General features: G+C 44.0%; 1 protein-coding gene across 1 annotated transcript in view; it reads left to right on the forward strand.

Annotated features, from left to right (window-relative positions):
- The first annotated feature begins 335 nt into the window (after positions 1-335).
- lama3 (laminin, alpha 3) overlaps positions 336-17,257 on the forward strand; it is a 340,063-nt gene continuing 323,141 nt past the window's right edge. The window contains exon 1 of the mRNA XM_085993930.1: positions 336-353. Within this exon, the coding sequence (XP_085850056.1) occupies positions 336-353 (18 nt within the window). The remainder of the gene's footprint in view (positions 354-17,257) is intronic.

Below are 17,257 nucleotides of genomic sequence, written 5' to 3' on the forward strand. Positions count from 1 at the left end.
AATTTCACACCACTTCACATACCTTGAATTATTTTGAAGTTTGTTTGACTGTTATGCAGGCAAAATCAGCAGCCATATAATTTGAGGGAAATCATTAATAGGTCATTCACGAAGGTGCAAAATCCTAAGGTGCTTTTACCTCATAAGCGTTGCTAGTGGGCCCGATTTTAACTCCAGGTGGCTTCCCCTCTCAGGCCCGAGTTAAGATTACAGTCGGGTTGCAGTGATGTCATCGGGCCGCAGCATGTATATGTAAAGAAGGACCCTGTTGGCTCCGGGCGGGTGTCCTTGCTGCCTGCTCAGGAGAGCCGGTTAAAATCGCAGATGTTGCGATCATGGCGGCTTTCGGACAGGTACGAGCTAGGCCCAGGTTTCTGCTGAGTAAGTAGGGTTAAGGTCGCCCCCGACGCTGTGCCATCAACACAATATAAACAATCTGACCTCGACTCATCTGATGACATTTTTTCTTGGGTCTTCTCATCTGCTATTGCAACACCTGCCAGAATCAGTCTTCATGGTCCTGAGTGGCCACTAACAAGTCTGTAGACCAAAATATAAAAATAGGAGAGTGCTGCAGAGAGGTAGCACGTGACGTAAGAAAACTACTGAGAGCTTGGTCTGAGTATAAAACAAGGCTTTAATCAACTGTTTCACAACCATGAGCTCTAGTTACATCACTAGTTCCTGGTTACAGAAACATCCTGAGCAAGCTGGGCCCACACCCGAGTATTTATACTGTCCCTGGACGGCGCCACCAGCTGGCCACCCAGTGTTATCTCATGAGTCATTTCTACATGAATGGTAAGATTCATGACAGCATGTTTGGCTCTCTCCCAGAACCCAACCCACATCAAGCTTTAGGGCGTTGAGAGGGCACACAGGTGATCTGATTCAAGTACAGGTAGACTACCTTTTATCCGAACTTCCGAAAACTGAAACCCTCTAAAAAGCGAAGGTTTTTTCGTTCAGCGTAAGTCGTGCGCACGACATGACCAGAGTGGCGCACGACCCCGACCCGCGCGGACGACCCCCCGCCGACCCCCCCGCGGACCCCCGCCAACCCCGACTCCCGCGGATCCCCGCCGACCTCCCCGCCGACCCCGACTCCCGCCGACCCCCCCGCGGACCCCCGTCGACCCCGACGACCCCCCCCGCCGACCCCCCCGTGGACCCCTGACGACCCCCACCCCCGACCCCCCGCCGACCCCACCGCGGACCCCTGCCGACCCACCCCCGACAAATTTCCCAGTCTTATAAAATACCTTCCGAAATCCGAAATTTTCCAAAAACCGAAACACGGCTGGTCCCGAGGTTTTCGGATAAAGGATAGTCTACCTGTAATTAGAATGTGGAACTCGCTGCCACAGGGAGTGGTTGAGGCGAATAGTATCGATGCCTTTAAGGGGAAGCTGGATAAACACATGAGGGAGAAAGGAATCGAAGGTTGTGCTGAGAGGGTGAGATGAAGTAAGGTGGGAGGAGGCTGGTGTGGAGCATAAACACCGGCACGGGCCAATGGGCTGAATGGCCTGTTTCTGTGGTGTACAGACTATGTAGTTCACCTAGATGGGCGAGGAAACTAACTTGAAAGAGTAGAAAATCGAGGGGAGATTTTGAAACCAGTAAGTTGTATATATGATGTGACTAATATGATGGGTGCATTGTACGGTGGGGCTTACATTCACATTCATGAGAATTACCAAATAACATATAATATGTGTCAGCCGTGGCTCAGTGGGCAGCACCCTCGCCTCTGAGTGAGAGGGTCGTGGGTTCAAGTCCCACTCCAGAGACTCGAGCACATAAAGCTAGGCTGAGGGAGTGCTGCACTGTTGGAGATGCCATCTTTCGGATGAAACTGAGGTCCCATTTGCTCTCTCAGGTGGACGTAAAAGATCCCATGGCAGTATTTCGAAGAAGATCAGGAGATCCTTGGGGCCAATATTTATCCCTCAACCCACATCACTAAAACAGATTATCTGGTTACCATCACATTACTGTTTGTGGGAGCTTGCTGTGCGCAAATTGACTGCCACATTTTCCACATTACAACAGTGACTCCACTTCAAAAAGTACTTCATTGGCTGTAAAGCGCTTTGAGACGTCCGGTGGTCGTGAAAGGCGCTATAGAAATGCAAGTCTTTCTTTATATAATTTTGAAAAATGGGGTCAAATTCCTGTTTAATGAGACTGTTGCTATACCAGTTAATCCACAAGATGGAGCCAGCCTTGTGCAGAGTTGGCGATAAGGAAAAAAAGTCAATGAGACGAGCTGTCACCAGAACATGTTACAACCTACATTCCACAAAAGATGATCCATTCCAATCTATCAAAAGCTGCTTCAGCATTTAAAAGTGCAAACTATTGCTGGACTTTAGAAATCTGGCCAGAGTCCAATTTTTATTGATGCAGGCAGGTGGGAAATAATTTTACCCTTGTGAACCCCACTCCCTTCACCCCACCATTGACGGCCGTGCCTTCAGCTGCCTCGGCCCTAAGCTCTGGAATTCCCTCCCTAAACAGGCAGCGGTACTAAATGAGTACTTTGCTTCTGTCTTCACTGAAGACGAGGATGCTGCTAATGTCACAGTAAAGGAGGAGGTAGTTGAGATATTGGATGGGATAAAAATAGATAAAGAGGATGTACTTAAAAGGTTGGCAGCGCTCAAAGTAGAAAAGTCACCCGGTCCGGATGGGATGTATCCTAGGTTGCTGAGGGAAGTAAGGGTGGAAATTGTGGAGGCTCTGGGCACAATCTTCCAATCCTCCTTGGATATGTTCAAAAAAGGGGAGAGGGATAAACCCGGCAACTACAGGCCAGTCAGCCTAATGTCGGTGGTGGGGAAACTTTTAGAGACAATAATCCGGGACAAAAATTAATTGGCACTTGGAAAAATATGGGTTAATAAATGAAAGCCAGCACGGATTTTTTAATGGCAAATTGTGATTGACAAACTTGATTGAGTTCTTTGATAAAGCAACGGAGAGGGTTGATGAGGGTAGTGCGGTTGATGTGTATATGGACTTTCAAAAGGTGTTTGATAATAGACTTGTTAGCAAAATTGAAGCCCATGGGATTAAAAGGGCAGCTTGGATGCAAAATTGGCTAACGGACAGAAAGCAGAGCGTAGTGGTGAACGGTTGTTTTTCAGACTAGAGGGGAGTGTACAGTGGTGTTCCCCAGGGGTCGGTATTAGGACCACTGCTCTTTTTGATATATATTAAGGACCTGGGCTTGGGTATACAGGGCATAATTTCAAAATTTGAAGATGACACAAAACTCAGAAATGTACATAGACTGGAGAAATGGGCAGACACATGACAGATGGAATTTAATGTAAAGAAGTGTGCAGTAATTCATTTTGGTAGGAAGAATGAAGAGAGACAATATAAACTAAATAGTACAATTTTAAAAAGGGTGCAGGAAGAAGATGCAAAAAACCTTCCGGAAATAGTGGAGAACCAAGGGTCTAGCGAGAATGAGGAACTGAAAGAAATTCGTATTAGTAAAAAAAATAGTACTGTACTGGAGAAATTAATTAAACTGAAAGCAGATAAATCCCCTGGACCTGATAGCTTACCTCCTAGGGTTTTAAAAGAGGTGGCTATAGAGATAGTGGATGCGTTGGTTGTCATCTTCCAAAATTCCATAGATTCTAGAATGGTTCCCGCAGATTGGAAGGTAGCAAATGTAACCCCACTATTTAAGAAAGGAGGGAGAGAGAAAACGGGGAACTACAGACCAGTTAGCCTGACATCAATAGTAGGGAAAATGCTAGAATCTATTATTAAGGACGTGGTAACAGGGCACTTAGCAAATAATAATAGGTTTGGGCAGAGTCAACACGGATTTATGAAAGGGAAATAGTGTTTGACAAATCTGTTAAGATTTTTTGAGGTTGTAACTAGCAGAATAGATAAGGGGGAACCAGTGGATGTGGTGTATTTGGATTTTCAGAAGGCATTAGATAAGGTGCCACACAAGAGGTTATTAAACAAAATTAGGGCTCATGGAATTGGGGGTAATATACTGCATGGATTGAGGATTGGTTAACGGACAGAAAACAGAGAGTAGGAATAAACAGGGCATTTTCGGGTACCACAAGGATCAGTGCTTGGGCCTCAGCTAGTCACAATCTACATCAATGATTTGGATGAGGGGACCAAATGTAATATATCCAAGTTTGCTGATGATACAAAGCTTGGTGGGAATGTAAATTGTGAGGAGAATGCAAAGAGGCTTCAAGGGGATATAGACAGGCTAAGTGAGTGGGCAACAACATGGCAAATGGAATATAATGTGGTGAAATGTGAAGTTATCCACTTTGGTAGGAAAAATAGAAAAGCAGAGTATTTTTTAAATGGTGAGAGATTGGGAAATGTTAGTGTCCAGAGGGATCTGGGTGTCCTTGTACACGAATCACTGAAAGTTAACATGCAGGTACAACAAGCAATTAGGAAAGCAAATGGTATGTTGGCCTTTATTACAAGAGGATTTGAGTATAAGAGTAAAGACGTCTTACTGCAATTATATAGGGCCCTGGTGAGACCACCCCTGGAGTATTGTGTACAGTTTTGGTCTCCTTACCTGTAGGGGGTTTTGGTTTGGGGTTTTTGTCTGGTCAGTCAGTCGTGTGCCTGAGCTGCCCCAGCCCCGTGCGGTTCGAATCGCTTCCCCTTTGGTTCTGAGCACCGGACTTATTTACAAGTAGCAATATAGACAAACGAGACCAGTGGTTCGGTGCAAAGAAAACCAATGTTTATTAAAATAGAGAACAATTACTATACAGAGAAAATCACTATGGATGCAGCACAATTACACTTAACGGGGAGGAGAAACGGACACATCGAGGGAAAATGACTAGAATGACACGTTAGCAATTCCCCTTAACTCCCACCCTTTACACCTATCTAGGTTATCTTGTGATGGGCCAGAAAATTGATGCTCACCAGTCTAGGATGTTGAAATGCCTGCTCCGTGCCCTGTTGCCTGCCGATGTCTTAGGTTTTCACCGCCCCAAAGCAGAGATACCCCAGTAATTTAAATGTAACTGCGGGTATTCTACTTCCCTGGATGGGCTCTTTGTCGACGGTCCTTTTTGCTGGGTTGATGGTAAGGCAGGGCACCGGAGGCGAGGCAGGAGAGAGAGAGAGAGAGAGAGATATACGGCTTCCCGAGGGACTAGTTATACCCTTCCCGGTAGCCCTTATCTCCCGCCAGATCAGCTCATTTCTTTTGTCTAATCTGGACGTATTGAAACTTATACAAAAGGTACTGATCTGGGCCCATCGACCTGGATGGCCGGAAATCGGTTTTACTGATCTCATCAGTGTTCCCCTTTGTCCAACTGGTTTCGTGATGGGGCCATTCCAGTCTGAATGCCCCGTTGATCGTTTGTAAACAGTGTTGATGTTCTCTAAACGAAGGCCTGAATGCTGCTGAGCTTGTCCCACTACATATTCAATAGGCCCTGACTGCTGTTGATTGTTTGTGCAAACAACCTTGATGGCTTTTAATCAGAGGCCCGAATGCCACTGGGTTTGCTTCTAATGCATAAATGCAGAAGGTCTGTCTGCATTCGAGTTCTGGAAAGTTCCTTCTCACAGTCATCAGAATACAAGCTGTCAGTCCAAACTGAAACTTACAGGCTTTTGCCATGAGGCTGACCGCAGCCATCTTGTTGTGCCCTGGATTTTAAACTCAGTCCAACCAGGGTTTCTTTAATAAACCAAAGTAAATCTTCGGGGGGAGACATGAAATTTGCAAATCCTTTCATACATAAGGAAGGATATACTTGCCATAGAAGGAGTGCAACGAAGGTTCACCAGACTGGTTCCTGGGATGGGGGGATTGTCCTATGAGGAGAGATTGAGTAGACTAGGCCTATATTCTCTAGAGTTTAGAAGAATGAGAGGTGATCTCATTGAAACATACAACATTTTTACAGGGCTTGACAGGGTAGATGCAGGGAGGATGTTTCCCCTGGCTGGGGAGTCTAGAACCAGGGGTCACAGTCTCAGAATAAGGGGTCGGCCATTTAGGACTGAGATGAGGAGAAATTTCTTCACTCAGAGGGTGGTGAATCTTTGGAATTCTCTACCCCAGAGGGCTGTGGAGGCTCAGTCGTTGAGTATATTCAAGACAGAGATTGATAGATTTTTGGATATTAAGGGAATCAAGGGATATGGGGATAGTGCAGGAAAGTGGAGATAAGGTAGAAGATCAGCCATGATCTTATTGAATGGCGGAGCAGACTCGAGGGGCCGAATGGCTGTCTCCTGCTCCTATTTCTTATGTTCTTATGTAGGAACAGACCTGGGTGTATGTACAAAATCTTTGAAGGTGGCAGGACAAGTTGAGAAGGCTGTTAAAAAAGCATGTGGGATCCTTGGCTTCATAAATAGAGGCATAGAGTACAAAAGCAAGGAAGTTCTGCTAAACCTTTATAAAACACTGGTTAGGCCTCAGTTGGAGTGTTCAATTCTAGGCACCGCACTTTAGGAAGAATGTCAAAGCATTAGAGAGGGTGCAGAGGAGAGAGGAATGCTACCAGGGAGGAGGGACTTCAGTTATGTGGAGAGACTGGAGAAGCTAATATTTGTTCCCAAGATAAAGAAAGAGAAAAGAGAATAAAAGAAACTAGATATAAAACCATCATAACCAACAGACACGATGGGCAGAATGGCCTCCTTCTGTGCCGTAAATCTCTAGGATTCTATGGATTAGAGGAACAGACTGAGTTGGATTAGAGGAATAGACTGAGTTGGATTAGAGGAATAGACTGAGTTGGATTAGAGGAATAGACTGAGCTGGATTAGAGGAATGGACTGAGTTGGATTAGAGGAACAGACTGAGTTGGATTAGAGGAACAGACTGAGTTGGATTAGAGGAACAGACTGAGTTGGATTAGAGGAATAGACTGAGTTGGATTAGAGGAACAGACTGAGTTGGATTAGAGGAATAGACTGAGTTGGATTAGAGGAACAGACTGAGTTGGATTAGAGGAACAGACTGAGTTGGATTAGAGGAATAGACTGAGTTGGATTAGAGGAATAGACTGAGCTGGATTAGAGGAACAGACTGAGTTGGATTAGAGGAACAGACTGAGTTGGATTAGAGGAATAGACTGAGTTGGATTAGAGGAATAGACTGAGCTGGATTAGAGGAATGGACTGAGTTGGATTAGAGGAACAGACTGAGTTGGATTAGAGGAATAGACTGAGTTGGATTAGAGGAATAGACTGAGCTGGATTAGAGGAACAGACTGAGTTGGATTAGAGGAATAGACTGAGTTGGATTAGAGGAACAGACTGAGTTGGATTAGAGGAACAGACTGAGTTGGATTAGAGGAATAGACTGAGTTGGATTAGAGGAATAGACTGAGTTGGATTAGAGGAATAGACTGAGTTGGATTAGAGGAATAGACTGAGTTGGATTAGAGGAATAGACTGAGTTGGATTAGAGGAATAGACTGAGTTGGATTAGAGGAATGAACTGAGTTGGATTAGAGGAATAGACTGAGTTGGATTAGAGGAATAGACTGAGTTGGATTAGAGGAATAGACTGAGCTGGATTAGAGGAACAGACTGAGCTGGATTAGAGGAATAGACTGAGCTGGATTAGAGGAATGGACTGAGTTGGATTAGAGGAACAGACTGAGTTGGATTAGAGGAATAGACTGAGTTGGATTAGAGGAATAGACTGAGCTGGATTAGAGGAATGGACTGAGTTGGATTAGAGGAACAGACTGAGTTGGATTAGAGGAATAGACTGAGTTGGATTAGAGGAACAGACTGAGTTGGATTAGAGGAACAGACTGAGTTGGATTAGAGGAATAGACTGAGTTGGATTAGAGGAATAGACTGAGTTGGATTAGAGGAATAGACTGAGTTGGATTAGAGGAATAGACTGAGTTGGATTAGAGGAATAGACTGAGTTGGATTAGAGGAATAGACTGAGTTGGATTAGAGGAATGAACTGAGTTGGATTAGAGGAATAGACTGAGTTGGATTAGAGGAATAGACTGAGTTGGATTAGAGGAACAGACTGAGTTGGATTAGAGGAACAGACTGAGTTGGATTAGAGGAATAGATTGAGTTGGATTAGAGGAATAGATTGAGTTGGATTAGAGGAACAGACTGAGTTGGATTAGAGGAACAGACTGAGTTGGATTAGAGGAATAGACTGAGTTGGATTAGAGGAATAGATTGAGTTGGATTAGAGGAATAGACTGAGTTGGATTAGAGGAACAGACTGAGTTGGATTAGAGGAATAGACTGAGTTGGATTAGAGGAATAGATTGAGTTGGATTAGAGGAACAGACTGAGTTGGATTAGAGGAATAGACTGAGTTGGATTAGAGGAATAGACTGAGTTGGATTAGAGGAATAGACTGAGTTGGATTAGAGGAATAGACTGAGTTGGATTAGAGGAACAGACTGAGTTGGATTAGAGGAATAGACTGAGTTGGATTAGAGGAATAGATTGAGTTGGATTAGAGGAACAGACTGAGTTGGATTAGAGGAATAGACTGAGTTGACCTGTACAAGAAGGATATGATATTCAAGCTGGTACATTACGAAGAGGCAGCTTAATGAGGTTACACAAGTACTGTTAAGTCATTTCTGGCTAGTGTAGGTTCAAACTACAATCTCGTGAGTAAAGAGATTGTCAAGGGACGGCGGAGAGACTTGCGATAATAAACGATAAATGCTATTTTTAATCACCAAATGTTGCTTCCAGTGACACAAAGAAAGACTTGCCTTTCTATAGCGCCGTTCACCCAACCTCAGGACGTCCCAAACCGTTTTACAGCCAATGAAGTACTTTTGAAGTGTTGTATTGTAGGAAACACGGAAGCCAAATTTGTCCACAGCAAGCTCTTACAAACAGAGCGTGATAATGACCAGATAATCTGTGTTTTAGTGATGTTAGTTGAGCAGTAAACATTGGTCAGATAGTGGTTTAGGAACCAATTGCCGTCACAGTGATCCACTTCAATTGGGATGAACCCCAAAAAGTGGATAAGAACAATATCAAAAAATGAGTCAGGAGATAAATAAATGTCCCTTCCATTGCTTATTGGGCTGAATTTTTATTTATAGTTGTTCCATTAATTACCTTGCTGACAGTTCAAAGCTCCACAATACCAGAAAGTAAACTTTATTCTGAACTAACATGAATGTAACCACAACAACTACACCTTCATTTATATAGCACTTTTAACATAATAAAACATCCTAAGGGGCTTCACAGGAGCAATTTGACACCGAGTCACATAAGGAGATATTAGGACAGGTGAACAAAAGCTTGGTCAAAGAGGTTGGTTTTAAGGAGCGTCTTAAAGGAGGCAAGAGGAGAGAGAGGCGGAAAGGTTTAGGGAGGGAATTCCAGAGCTTAGGTCCTCAGCAGCTGAAGGCACGGCCGCCAATGGTGGAGCGATTAAAATCAGGGATACGCAAGAGGCCAGAATTGGAGGGGCGCAGAGATCTCGGAGGGCTGTAGGGCTGGAGGAGGTTACAGAGATAGGGAGGGGTGAGGCCATGGAGGGATTTGAAAACAAGGATGAGAATTTTTAAATTGAGGCGTTGCCGGACTGGGTGCCAATGTAGGTCAGTGAGCACAGGGGTGATGGGCGAACGGGACTTGGTGCGAGTCAGGATATAGGCAGCAGAGTTTTGGATGACCTCAAGTTTACGGAGGGTGGAAAGTGGGAGGCCGGCCAGGAGTGCGTTGGAATAGTTGAGTCTGGAGGTAACCACACCAAATAAATATTCATTCCCCCTTACTTGCAATAATTTTGGTGAGGTTTAATACACGTCTTTTGTGAACAGAATAAATTCCCTCCCTCCTGGAAACCAATGTGTGGTATTGCCTCGTCATCTCAACATGCAACGGCAGCGAGTTTGGGCTCATTCCTCCTACAGTGAGACCCAAATCTCAGTCCTGCTGTGGTGGGGAATGTGGCAAATGGAGGCAGGCATCTCCGCACAAGAAGGGAGATGAGATCACATGAAGACTTGATATCATCGCCAAAATACAGTTACTACGGTAATTAATATTTGAGCACAATACCTATGCCATTGTATGATTTGGGCTGCCCGTAAATCCATCGCTGCGGGAGATGTTTCAATTTGCAATGCTAACGAGCATTTGCCATTTCTCAAAGTAACACATGCCTCATCCAGTAAATATCTGACATTCCTTTCAGGTAGCTAGCGATCCTAGCAGTTGAGATGTGTGAAAAAAAACCTGTTTTTATTCAAACACAACCAAAATAGGCACCAACATGTAATATCTCTCCAATATTTTAGTCATAATTATGATTTTTTTCAAGTAAAATATAAATTGCCCATTTGTACTGACATTGTTGGGCATTTTTCCACTCTGCTTTAAACCAAAAATCTGGATTGTGAATGAGTTGCCCAGAGTATGTTTCATTCTGACTTTTGATAAAACATCGGTTATTACTTTCTTAATAACGAAGGAAACATATAAATCAGCCTTGGCATCATATGTCCCTTACATTTCTACAACAGCATTATAAGTTCACTATGCCTTTGACAAGAAATAGCATTTTGTGTTGTTCTCGGTAGAAAAGGGAGTGTCCGTACGCAGGATATGAGTCGATGGAGTAATGAGGTGCTTGCTGGTTCGTGTTGGGTCGTGGAAACACGCCCTCAACTATGTTGTGCAACTCAGGCAGTGACCAACAGCCTAGTCATTTGAATGAAGGAGGGGAATTATTTCTTAGACCTTTGGTAATGTGTCTAATAAAGATCTAATAATGACTCAGTGGGCCGGTAAAATTAACGTTGTGTTAACGGCGCACGCCATTATTAATGTACAAATCCTAGCAAGTTCAGTGGATGAAGAGCTTCGCTGTGAGTTGTGAATCTCCAGAACTTGCTGGTTTGCTGTTTGCTTCGTGCAAATGGCATCGCGCCCTCCGCCTCCCCGTTATTATTAAGAACTTGTTAGACTTTCACATTAATTGTCCATTAAATGGGGTAGAGGAGCAAAGAGATCTAGGGGCACACATACACAAATCATTAAAAGTAGCAAGACAAATTAATGTGTATCGAACCTTGGTCAGCCCACACTTGGAGTTACTGTGTACAGTTCTGGTCTCCATATTACAAAAAGGATATAGAGGCACTGGAGAAGGTGCAAAAAGATTTACAAGGATGATTCCAGAACTGAGAGGTTATAACTATCAGGAAAGATTGAACAGGCTGAGGCTCTTTTCTCTAGAGAAGAGAAGGCTGAGGGGTGACCTGATAGAGGTCTTTAAAATTGTGAAGGGGTTTCGATAGGGTCGACGTGGAGAAGATGTTTCCACTTGTGGGGGAGACCAGAACTAGGGGTCATAAACAATGTTTCCGCTAAGCTGTGCGGCCGTGCAGCAGTCTGGAGGTCCCGCGCAGGTCGCTCACCGGCTTTTTAATGGAAGTAACCGCACATGCACAAAAAAATTGAATGCGCCGCACAGCCAGTTAAAGGGCCCACGCACCCAAAAAAAATTACAGGGAACATTGGTCATCAATATAAGACAGTCACTAATAAATCCAATAGGGAATTCAGGAGAAACTTCTTTACCCAGAGAGTGGTGAGAATGTGGAACTCGCTACCACAGGGAGTGGTCGAGGCGAATAGTATAGATACATTTAAGGGGAAGCTGGATAAACACATGAGGGAGAAAGGAATAGAAGGATATATTGATGGGATTAGATGAAGAAAGTTGGGAGCAGGCTGGTGTGGAGCATAAACAGCGGCACGGACCAGTTGGGCCGAATGGCCTGTTTCTGTGCTGTAAATTCCATGTAACTTGTTGGAATTATCTTTGATGTTCAAGTTGCATGAGGTCTGGAGAATCTGCCTTTGCACCAGAATCCGCTGCAAACATGTTGTACAACTTACAACATTAAGTGCAACCCACAATGTATTCCATCATTATGGAAGTATATTCAGTGCCCTCACCCCACCACTAAGAACACCCCCCCTAACAGCACTGTGGGAGCACCTTCACCACACGGACTGCAGAGGTTCAAGAAGGCGGCTCACCACCACCTTCTCAAGGGGCAATTAGGGATGGGCAATAAATGCTGGCTTTGCCAGCGACGCCCACATCCCATAAAAGGAATTAAAAAAAGAGAATGTGAAAGATGCCTGTCCCTCAGTGAATAATGCACAACATGGAATTTACTTTTTAGAAATTACTCAGGAATGAGACCCTTTGTTTATTTTGCTAACACATTTGCATTGTTCAAAATGCATTTGCATCAGTGTACTGTAAAGGAGGGGGCAGAAATAGCCTTGATGCAATGTCTAACTAAATAGTATTGATTTTTATATGACACACTTGGTACAGTAAATATTCACCGGATCTAGCATGATTTCATTCCCATAAAATCATGCTGGAGCAGGATCCCTCCTGTTCTTAAAGGAGGAGAGAGTCGGAGAGATTTAGGGAGGGAATTCCGGAATTTAGGGCCTCGATAGCTGAAGGCACGGCCGCCAATGATGAAGCGATGAAACAGAACAAAATGAAATGAAAAATACAATAATGAGAATGAAAACATTCCTATGACATTAAAAACATTGAGAATGTGGAACTCGCTACCACAGGGAGTGGTTGAAGTGAATAGTATAGATACATTCAAGGGGAAGCTAGATATGCATTGACGGAGAAGGGAATACATAGATACATAGATACATAGAAGATAGGAGCAGGAGTAGGCCATTCGGCCCTTCGTGCCTGCTCCGCCATTCGATGAGATCATGGCTGATCCTTTAATTCAGTATCCCGTCCCCGCCTTCTCTCCGTAACCCTTAACCCCTTTTGCCCGTAGAAATATATCTAATTCCCTCTTAAATATATTTAATGAGCTGGCGTACACTGCCCTCTGTGGCAATGAGTTCCACAGGTTCACCACTCTCTGAGTGAAGAAATTCCCCCTCATCTCTGTCCTAAATGGTTTAGCCCTTATCCTTAAATTATGTCCTCTAGTTCTGTTCTCACCCGCCAAGGGAAACATTCCTTCTGCATCCAGTCTGTCTAGACCTGTCAGAATTTTATACACTTCTATGAGGTCCCCTCTCAATCTTCTAAACTCCAGTGTGTACATCCCTAAACTGCATAGTCTCTCCTCATAGGTCATTCCCGCCATTCCTGGTATCAGCCTGGTGAATCGCCGCTGCACCCCCTCCATGGCAAGAACATCCTTCCTCAGATGAGGCGACCAAAACTGTACACAGTACTCGAGGTGTGGTCTCACCAGTGCCCTGTACAGCTGCAGCAAGGTATCCCTGTTCCTGTATTCTAACCCTTTTGCTATGAAGGCCAGCATACCGTTTGCCTTCTTGACCGCCTGTTGCACCTGCATGCTCGCCTTCAGTGACTGGTGTACAAGAACACCCAGGTCTCTCTGTACTTCCCCCTCTCCCAATCTATTGCCATTTAAATAATAATTTGCCCACCCGTTCCTGCACCCAAGGTGGATAACTTCGCACTTGTCCACATTATAGTGCATCTGCCATTTATCCGCCCAATCGCCCAGTCTGTCCAAATCGCTCTGGAGCTTCCTGGTCTCTTCCTCTGAGCCCACCCCCCCTCCTAGTTTAGTGTCGTCTGCAAATTTGGAAATGCTGCATCCGACTCCCTGATCCAGGTCATTAATGTAAATTGTGAACAGCTGGGGGCCCAGGACAGATCCCTGTGGTACCCCACTTGTTACTGCCTGCCATTCAGAAAATGAGCCGTTTATTCCAACTCTCTGTTTTCTATCAGCATAAACCCTCTAAATAGAGGGTTTATGCTGATAGATTTAATGAGGAAAGACGGGAGGAGGCTCGAATGGAGCATAAACGCCGGCATGGACTGGTTGGGTCGAATGGCCTGTTTCTGTGCCGTATATCCTGTGTAATCCTATGTAATTAAATGAGGACTAGGATAGTACAATATATGGATTGGTGAATGGTTATAAGACCATGAATTGATTCAGAATTATACATTTCCTACACCTCTAGAAAACTGGTCAAAGTATGAAATAGGTATGAACCATCTTCTTTACTTGAAATGGCAGCACACTTTAAATTAATGTACAAAAGAGATTTGTGTTAAAACACAGCCACAGGATAGTCGGGCTTTGAGAGGATGTGGCATAAATTTACACCAACTAACTGTACAGATGTGCTGAAGATCTGTGTTACGACCTAACAGTGATTGACATGCATACCTTAAACAGAGACTTAACTTAGAAAGGTTTGCACTCGTGTGGTGTCAATTGCAAGTAGGTGCTTGAATGATAATGAAATCAACCCGCTGTCCTGACTGAGCATGTGCACCGTTGGAATGTACAGTTAGATCCTCCTGGGCACATAGATGCACTTAGGGTCGAGGAAAAAAATAACTTAATGGGCCTACTGCCTGTCACAGTTATGTTAAGTGGTTTTTTTGAACAAGAATCATAGAATGTAACAGCACAGAAGGAGGCCATTCGGCCCATCGTGCCTGTGCCGGCTCTTTGAAAAAGCTCTCCAATTAGTCCCACTCCCCCTGCTCTTTCCCCATAGCTCTGCAAATTTTTCCTTTTCAAATATTTATCCAATTCCCCTTTTGAAAGTCACTGTTGAATCTGCTTCCACCACCCTTTCAGGCAGCGCGTTCCAGATCACAACAACTCGTTGCGTGAAAACATTCTCCTCGGCTCCCCCCTGGCTTTTTTGCCAATTATCTTAAATCTGTTTCCTCTGGTTACTGACCCTCCTGCCAGTGGAAACAGTTTCTCCTTATTTACTCTTATCAAAACCCTTCATGATTTTGAACGCCCCTATCAAATCTTCCCTTAGCCTTCTCTGCTCTAAGGAGAACAACCCCAGCTTCTCCAGTCTCTCCACTTGCTTTGATGCTTTGGAACTCCCAGATGTGATATAAAATTTACTCTTCAAATACTCTTGAGAAAAATCAGTATTCCGTGAAACCGAAAGAATATGACTATAAGTGTAAAAGACAGTAAAAATGAATGAATGTTCTGTACTATTAATAGCAGTTTGAAAATAGAGTCGATAGTTCCAGAAGTAGGGCTGTAAATTTGACAGACACGGGCAGGTCAGCACGAGTGGATCTATTACACTAGGATATGTCACTGGCAGTTGTAAAATAAGATTTCTATTTCTACAGCTGTGAGACCAATCAGACAGGTAACTCACGAGCAAGAAAGGCACACATCAATATAACCGGTCTGTGGGTAGAAACAGCCCATCATGTTATAGCTGGCTGTTATAAACATCTTACATTATGGGCCGGATCGTGCCGGGAAAATTAACGGGTGTGTTTACGATGCACGCCGTTATTAACGCGCAAATCGTCCAGCAGGTTCAGGGGATGAAGAGATACGCCGTGAGTTGTGAATCTCCAGAACCTGCTGCTCGATTTACGCCGCTACTTTGCACAAATAGCATCTCGCCCTTTGCCTCCCCGTTATTTTTAAGAAGTTGCTGAATTTTCACATTAATTGCCCGTTAAACTGCCGAAGAAAGTTAGAGTCAAATCAGGTGTAGAATAATTAAGAGCGTAAGAACATTTTTAACAACGTGATAATTGTTAATGCAATGCCAAGTAATCTCTCCGGCCCAGAAAGGGAACAATTTTAACTGTTGAGTCTCATTCCTGCAGGAAGTCAGTTCTTCATAGAGATTTTAAAAATGTCAAATTTTAAATTTAAAATTCTTTTTTCTTACTTTTCCTTTCTGTCTCTTTCTCTCTCACTCTTAATCCAATCTTTCTTTCCCTCTCTTTATTTCTCTTTCTGTGCCTGAATTGATTCTAATTCACCCGATTTCCTTCTCCGTCGTTCCTCTGTTTCTTTCTCAATCCTTAAATCTCATTGGTGAAGGAGATAGATTGTTGGTCCTGTCATTCACCGAGGTCCCGGATGCCCCGTTGCCCTCGCTGCTTCTTTATCAGCTTACAATACAATACAAATCGCTTTATTGGCATGATAAGGTAGGGGGCTATAGTAGGGGGTGATTTACAGCCAAATACAGAGGGGAAAACAAGTCAGCTGGGAAGGCAAAGCAAATATGTGAAGGCAAAAGAGAATATGGCAGGGCTGGAAGGCATTTATTTTAATGCAAGGAGTCTTGCAAATAAGGTGGATGAACTGAAGTTGTTGTTGAACACATGGGAGTACGATATTGTTGCTATCACGGAGACATGGTTGAGGGAGGGTCAGGACTGGCAGCTCAATATTCCGGGGTATAGAATCTTCAGGCGAGACAGAGGGGGGTGTAAAAGGGGAGGGGGTGTTGCAATATTAATTAAGGAGTCAATTACTGCTGTAAGGAGGGATGATATATTAGCGGGTTCCTCTAATGAGGCCATATGGGTAGAACTTAAAAACAAAAAGGGGGCAAGCACTTTGCTGGGAGTGTACTATAGGCCCCCAAACAGTCAGGGGGAGATAGAGGAACAGATATGTAGACAAATCTCAGAAAAGTGCGAAAATAATAGGGTAATAATAGTGGGGGATTTCAACTTCCCCAATATAAATTGGGATAGTCAGAGTGTGAAAGGCTTAGAGGGTGCAGAATTCTTAAAGTGCATCCAGGAGAGCTTTTTGAGCCAACATGTAGAAAGTCCTACAAGAGAGGGGGCGGTACTGGACCTAATTCTGGGGAATGTAGCCGGGCAAGTGGTGGAAGTGTCAGTAGGAGAGCATTTTGGCGACAGTGACCACAATTCGGTGAGATTTAAGGTGGTCATGGAAAAAGACAAAGACGGCCCGGAAATAAGGGTTCTAAATTGGGGGAAGGCCGATTTTAATATGATAAGGCAGGATCTGGCCAAATTGGACTGGGAGCAGCTACTTATAGGAAAATCCGCATCAAAACAGTGGGGGACTTTCAGAAGGGAAATAGAGAGAGTACAACGCCAACATGTTCCTGTAAAGGTCAAGGGTGGGACCAACAAGCAAAGGGAACCTTGGATGACAAGGGATATACAAAAATGCATTAGAAATAAAAGGGGGGCTTTTGGCAGTTACAAAAGACTAAAGACGGAAGAAGCCCTAGAGGAGTATAAAAAATGCAGGGGCATACTTAAAAAAGAAATTAGGAGGGCGAGGAGGGGCCATGAAATAACACTGGCGAGCAAAATAAAGGAAAATCCTAAGATGTTTTATAAGTATATTAAGGGCAAGAGGATAACCAGGGAAAGGGTAGGGCCCATTAGGGACCAAAGTGGCAATCTGTGTGT

The sequence above is a fragment of the Somniosus microcephalus genome, chromosome 7 (assembly GCF_052327205.1).
Source record: "Somniosus microcephalus isolate GS21.2 chromosome 7, FLI_Smic_1.0, whole genome shotgun sequence".
Classification (NCBI taxonomy): domain Eukaryota; kingdom Metazoa; phylum Chordata; class Chondrichthyes; order Squaliformes; family Somniosidae; genus Somniosus; species Somniosus microcephalus.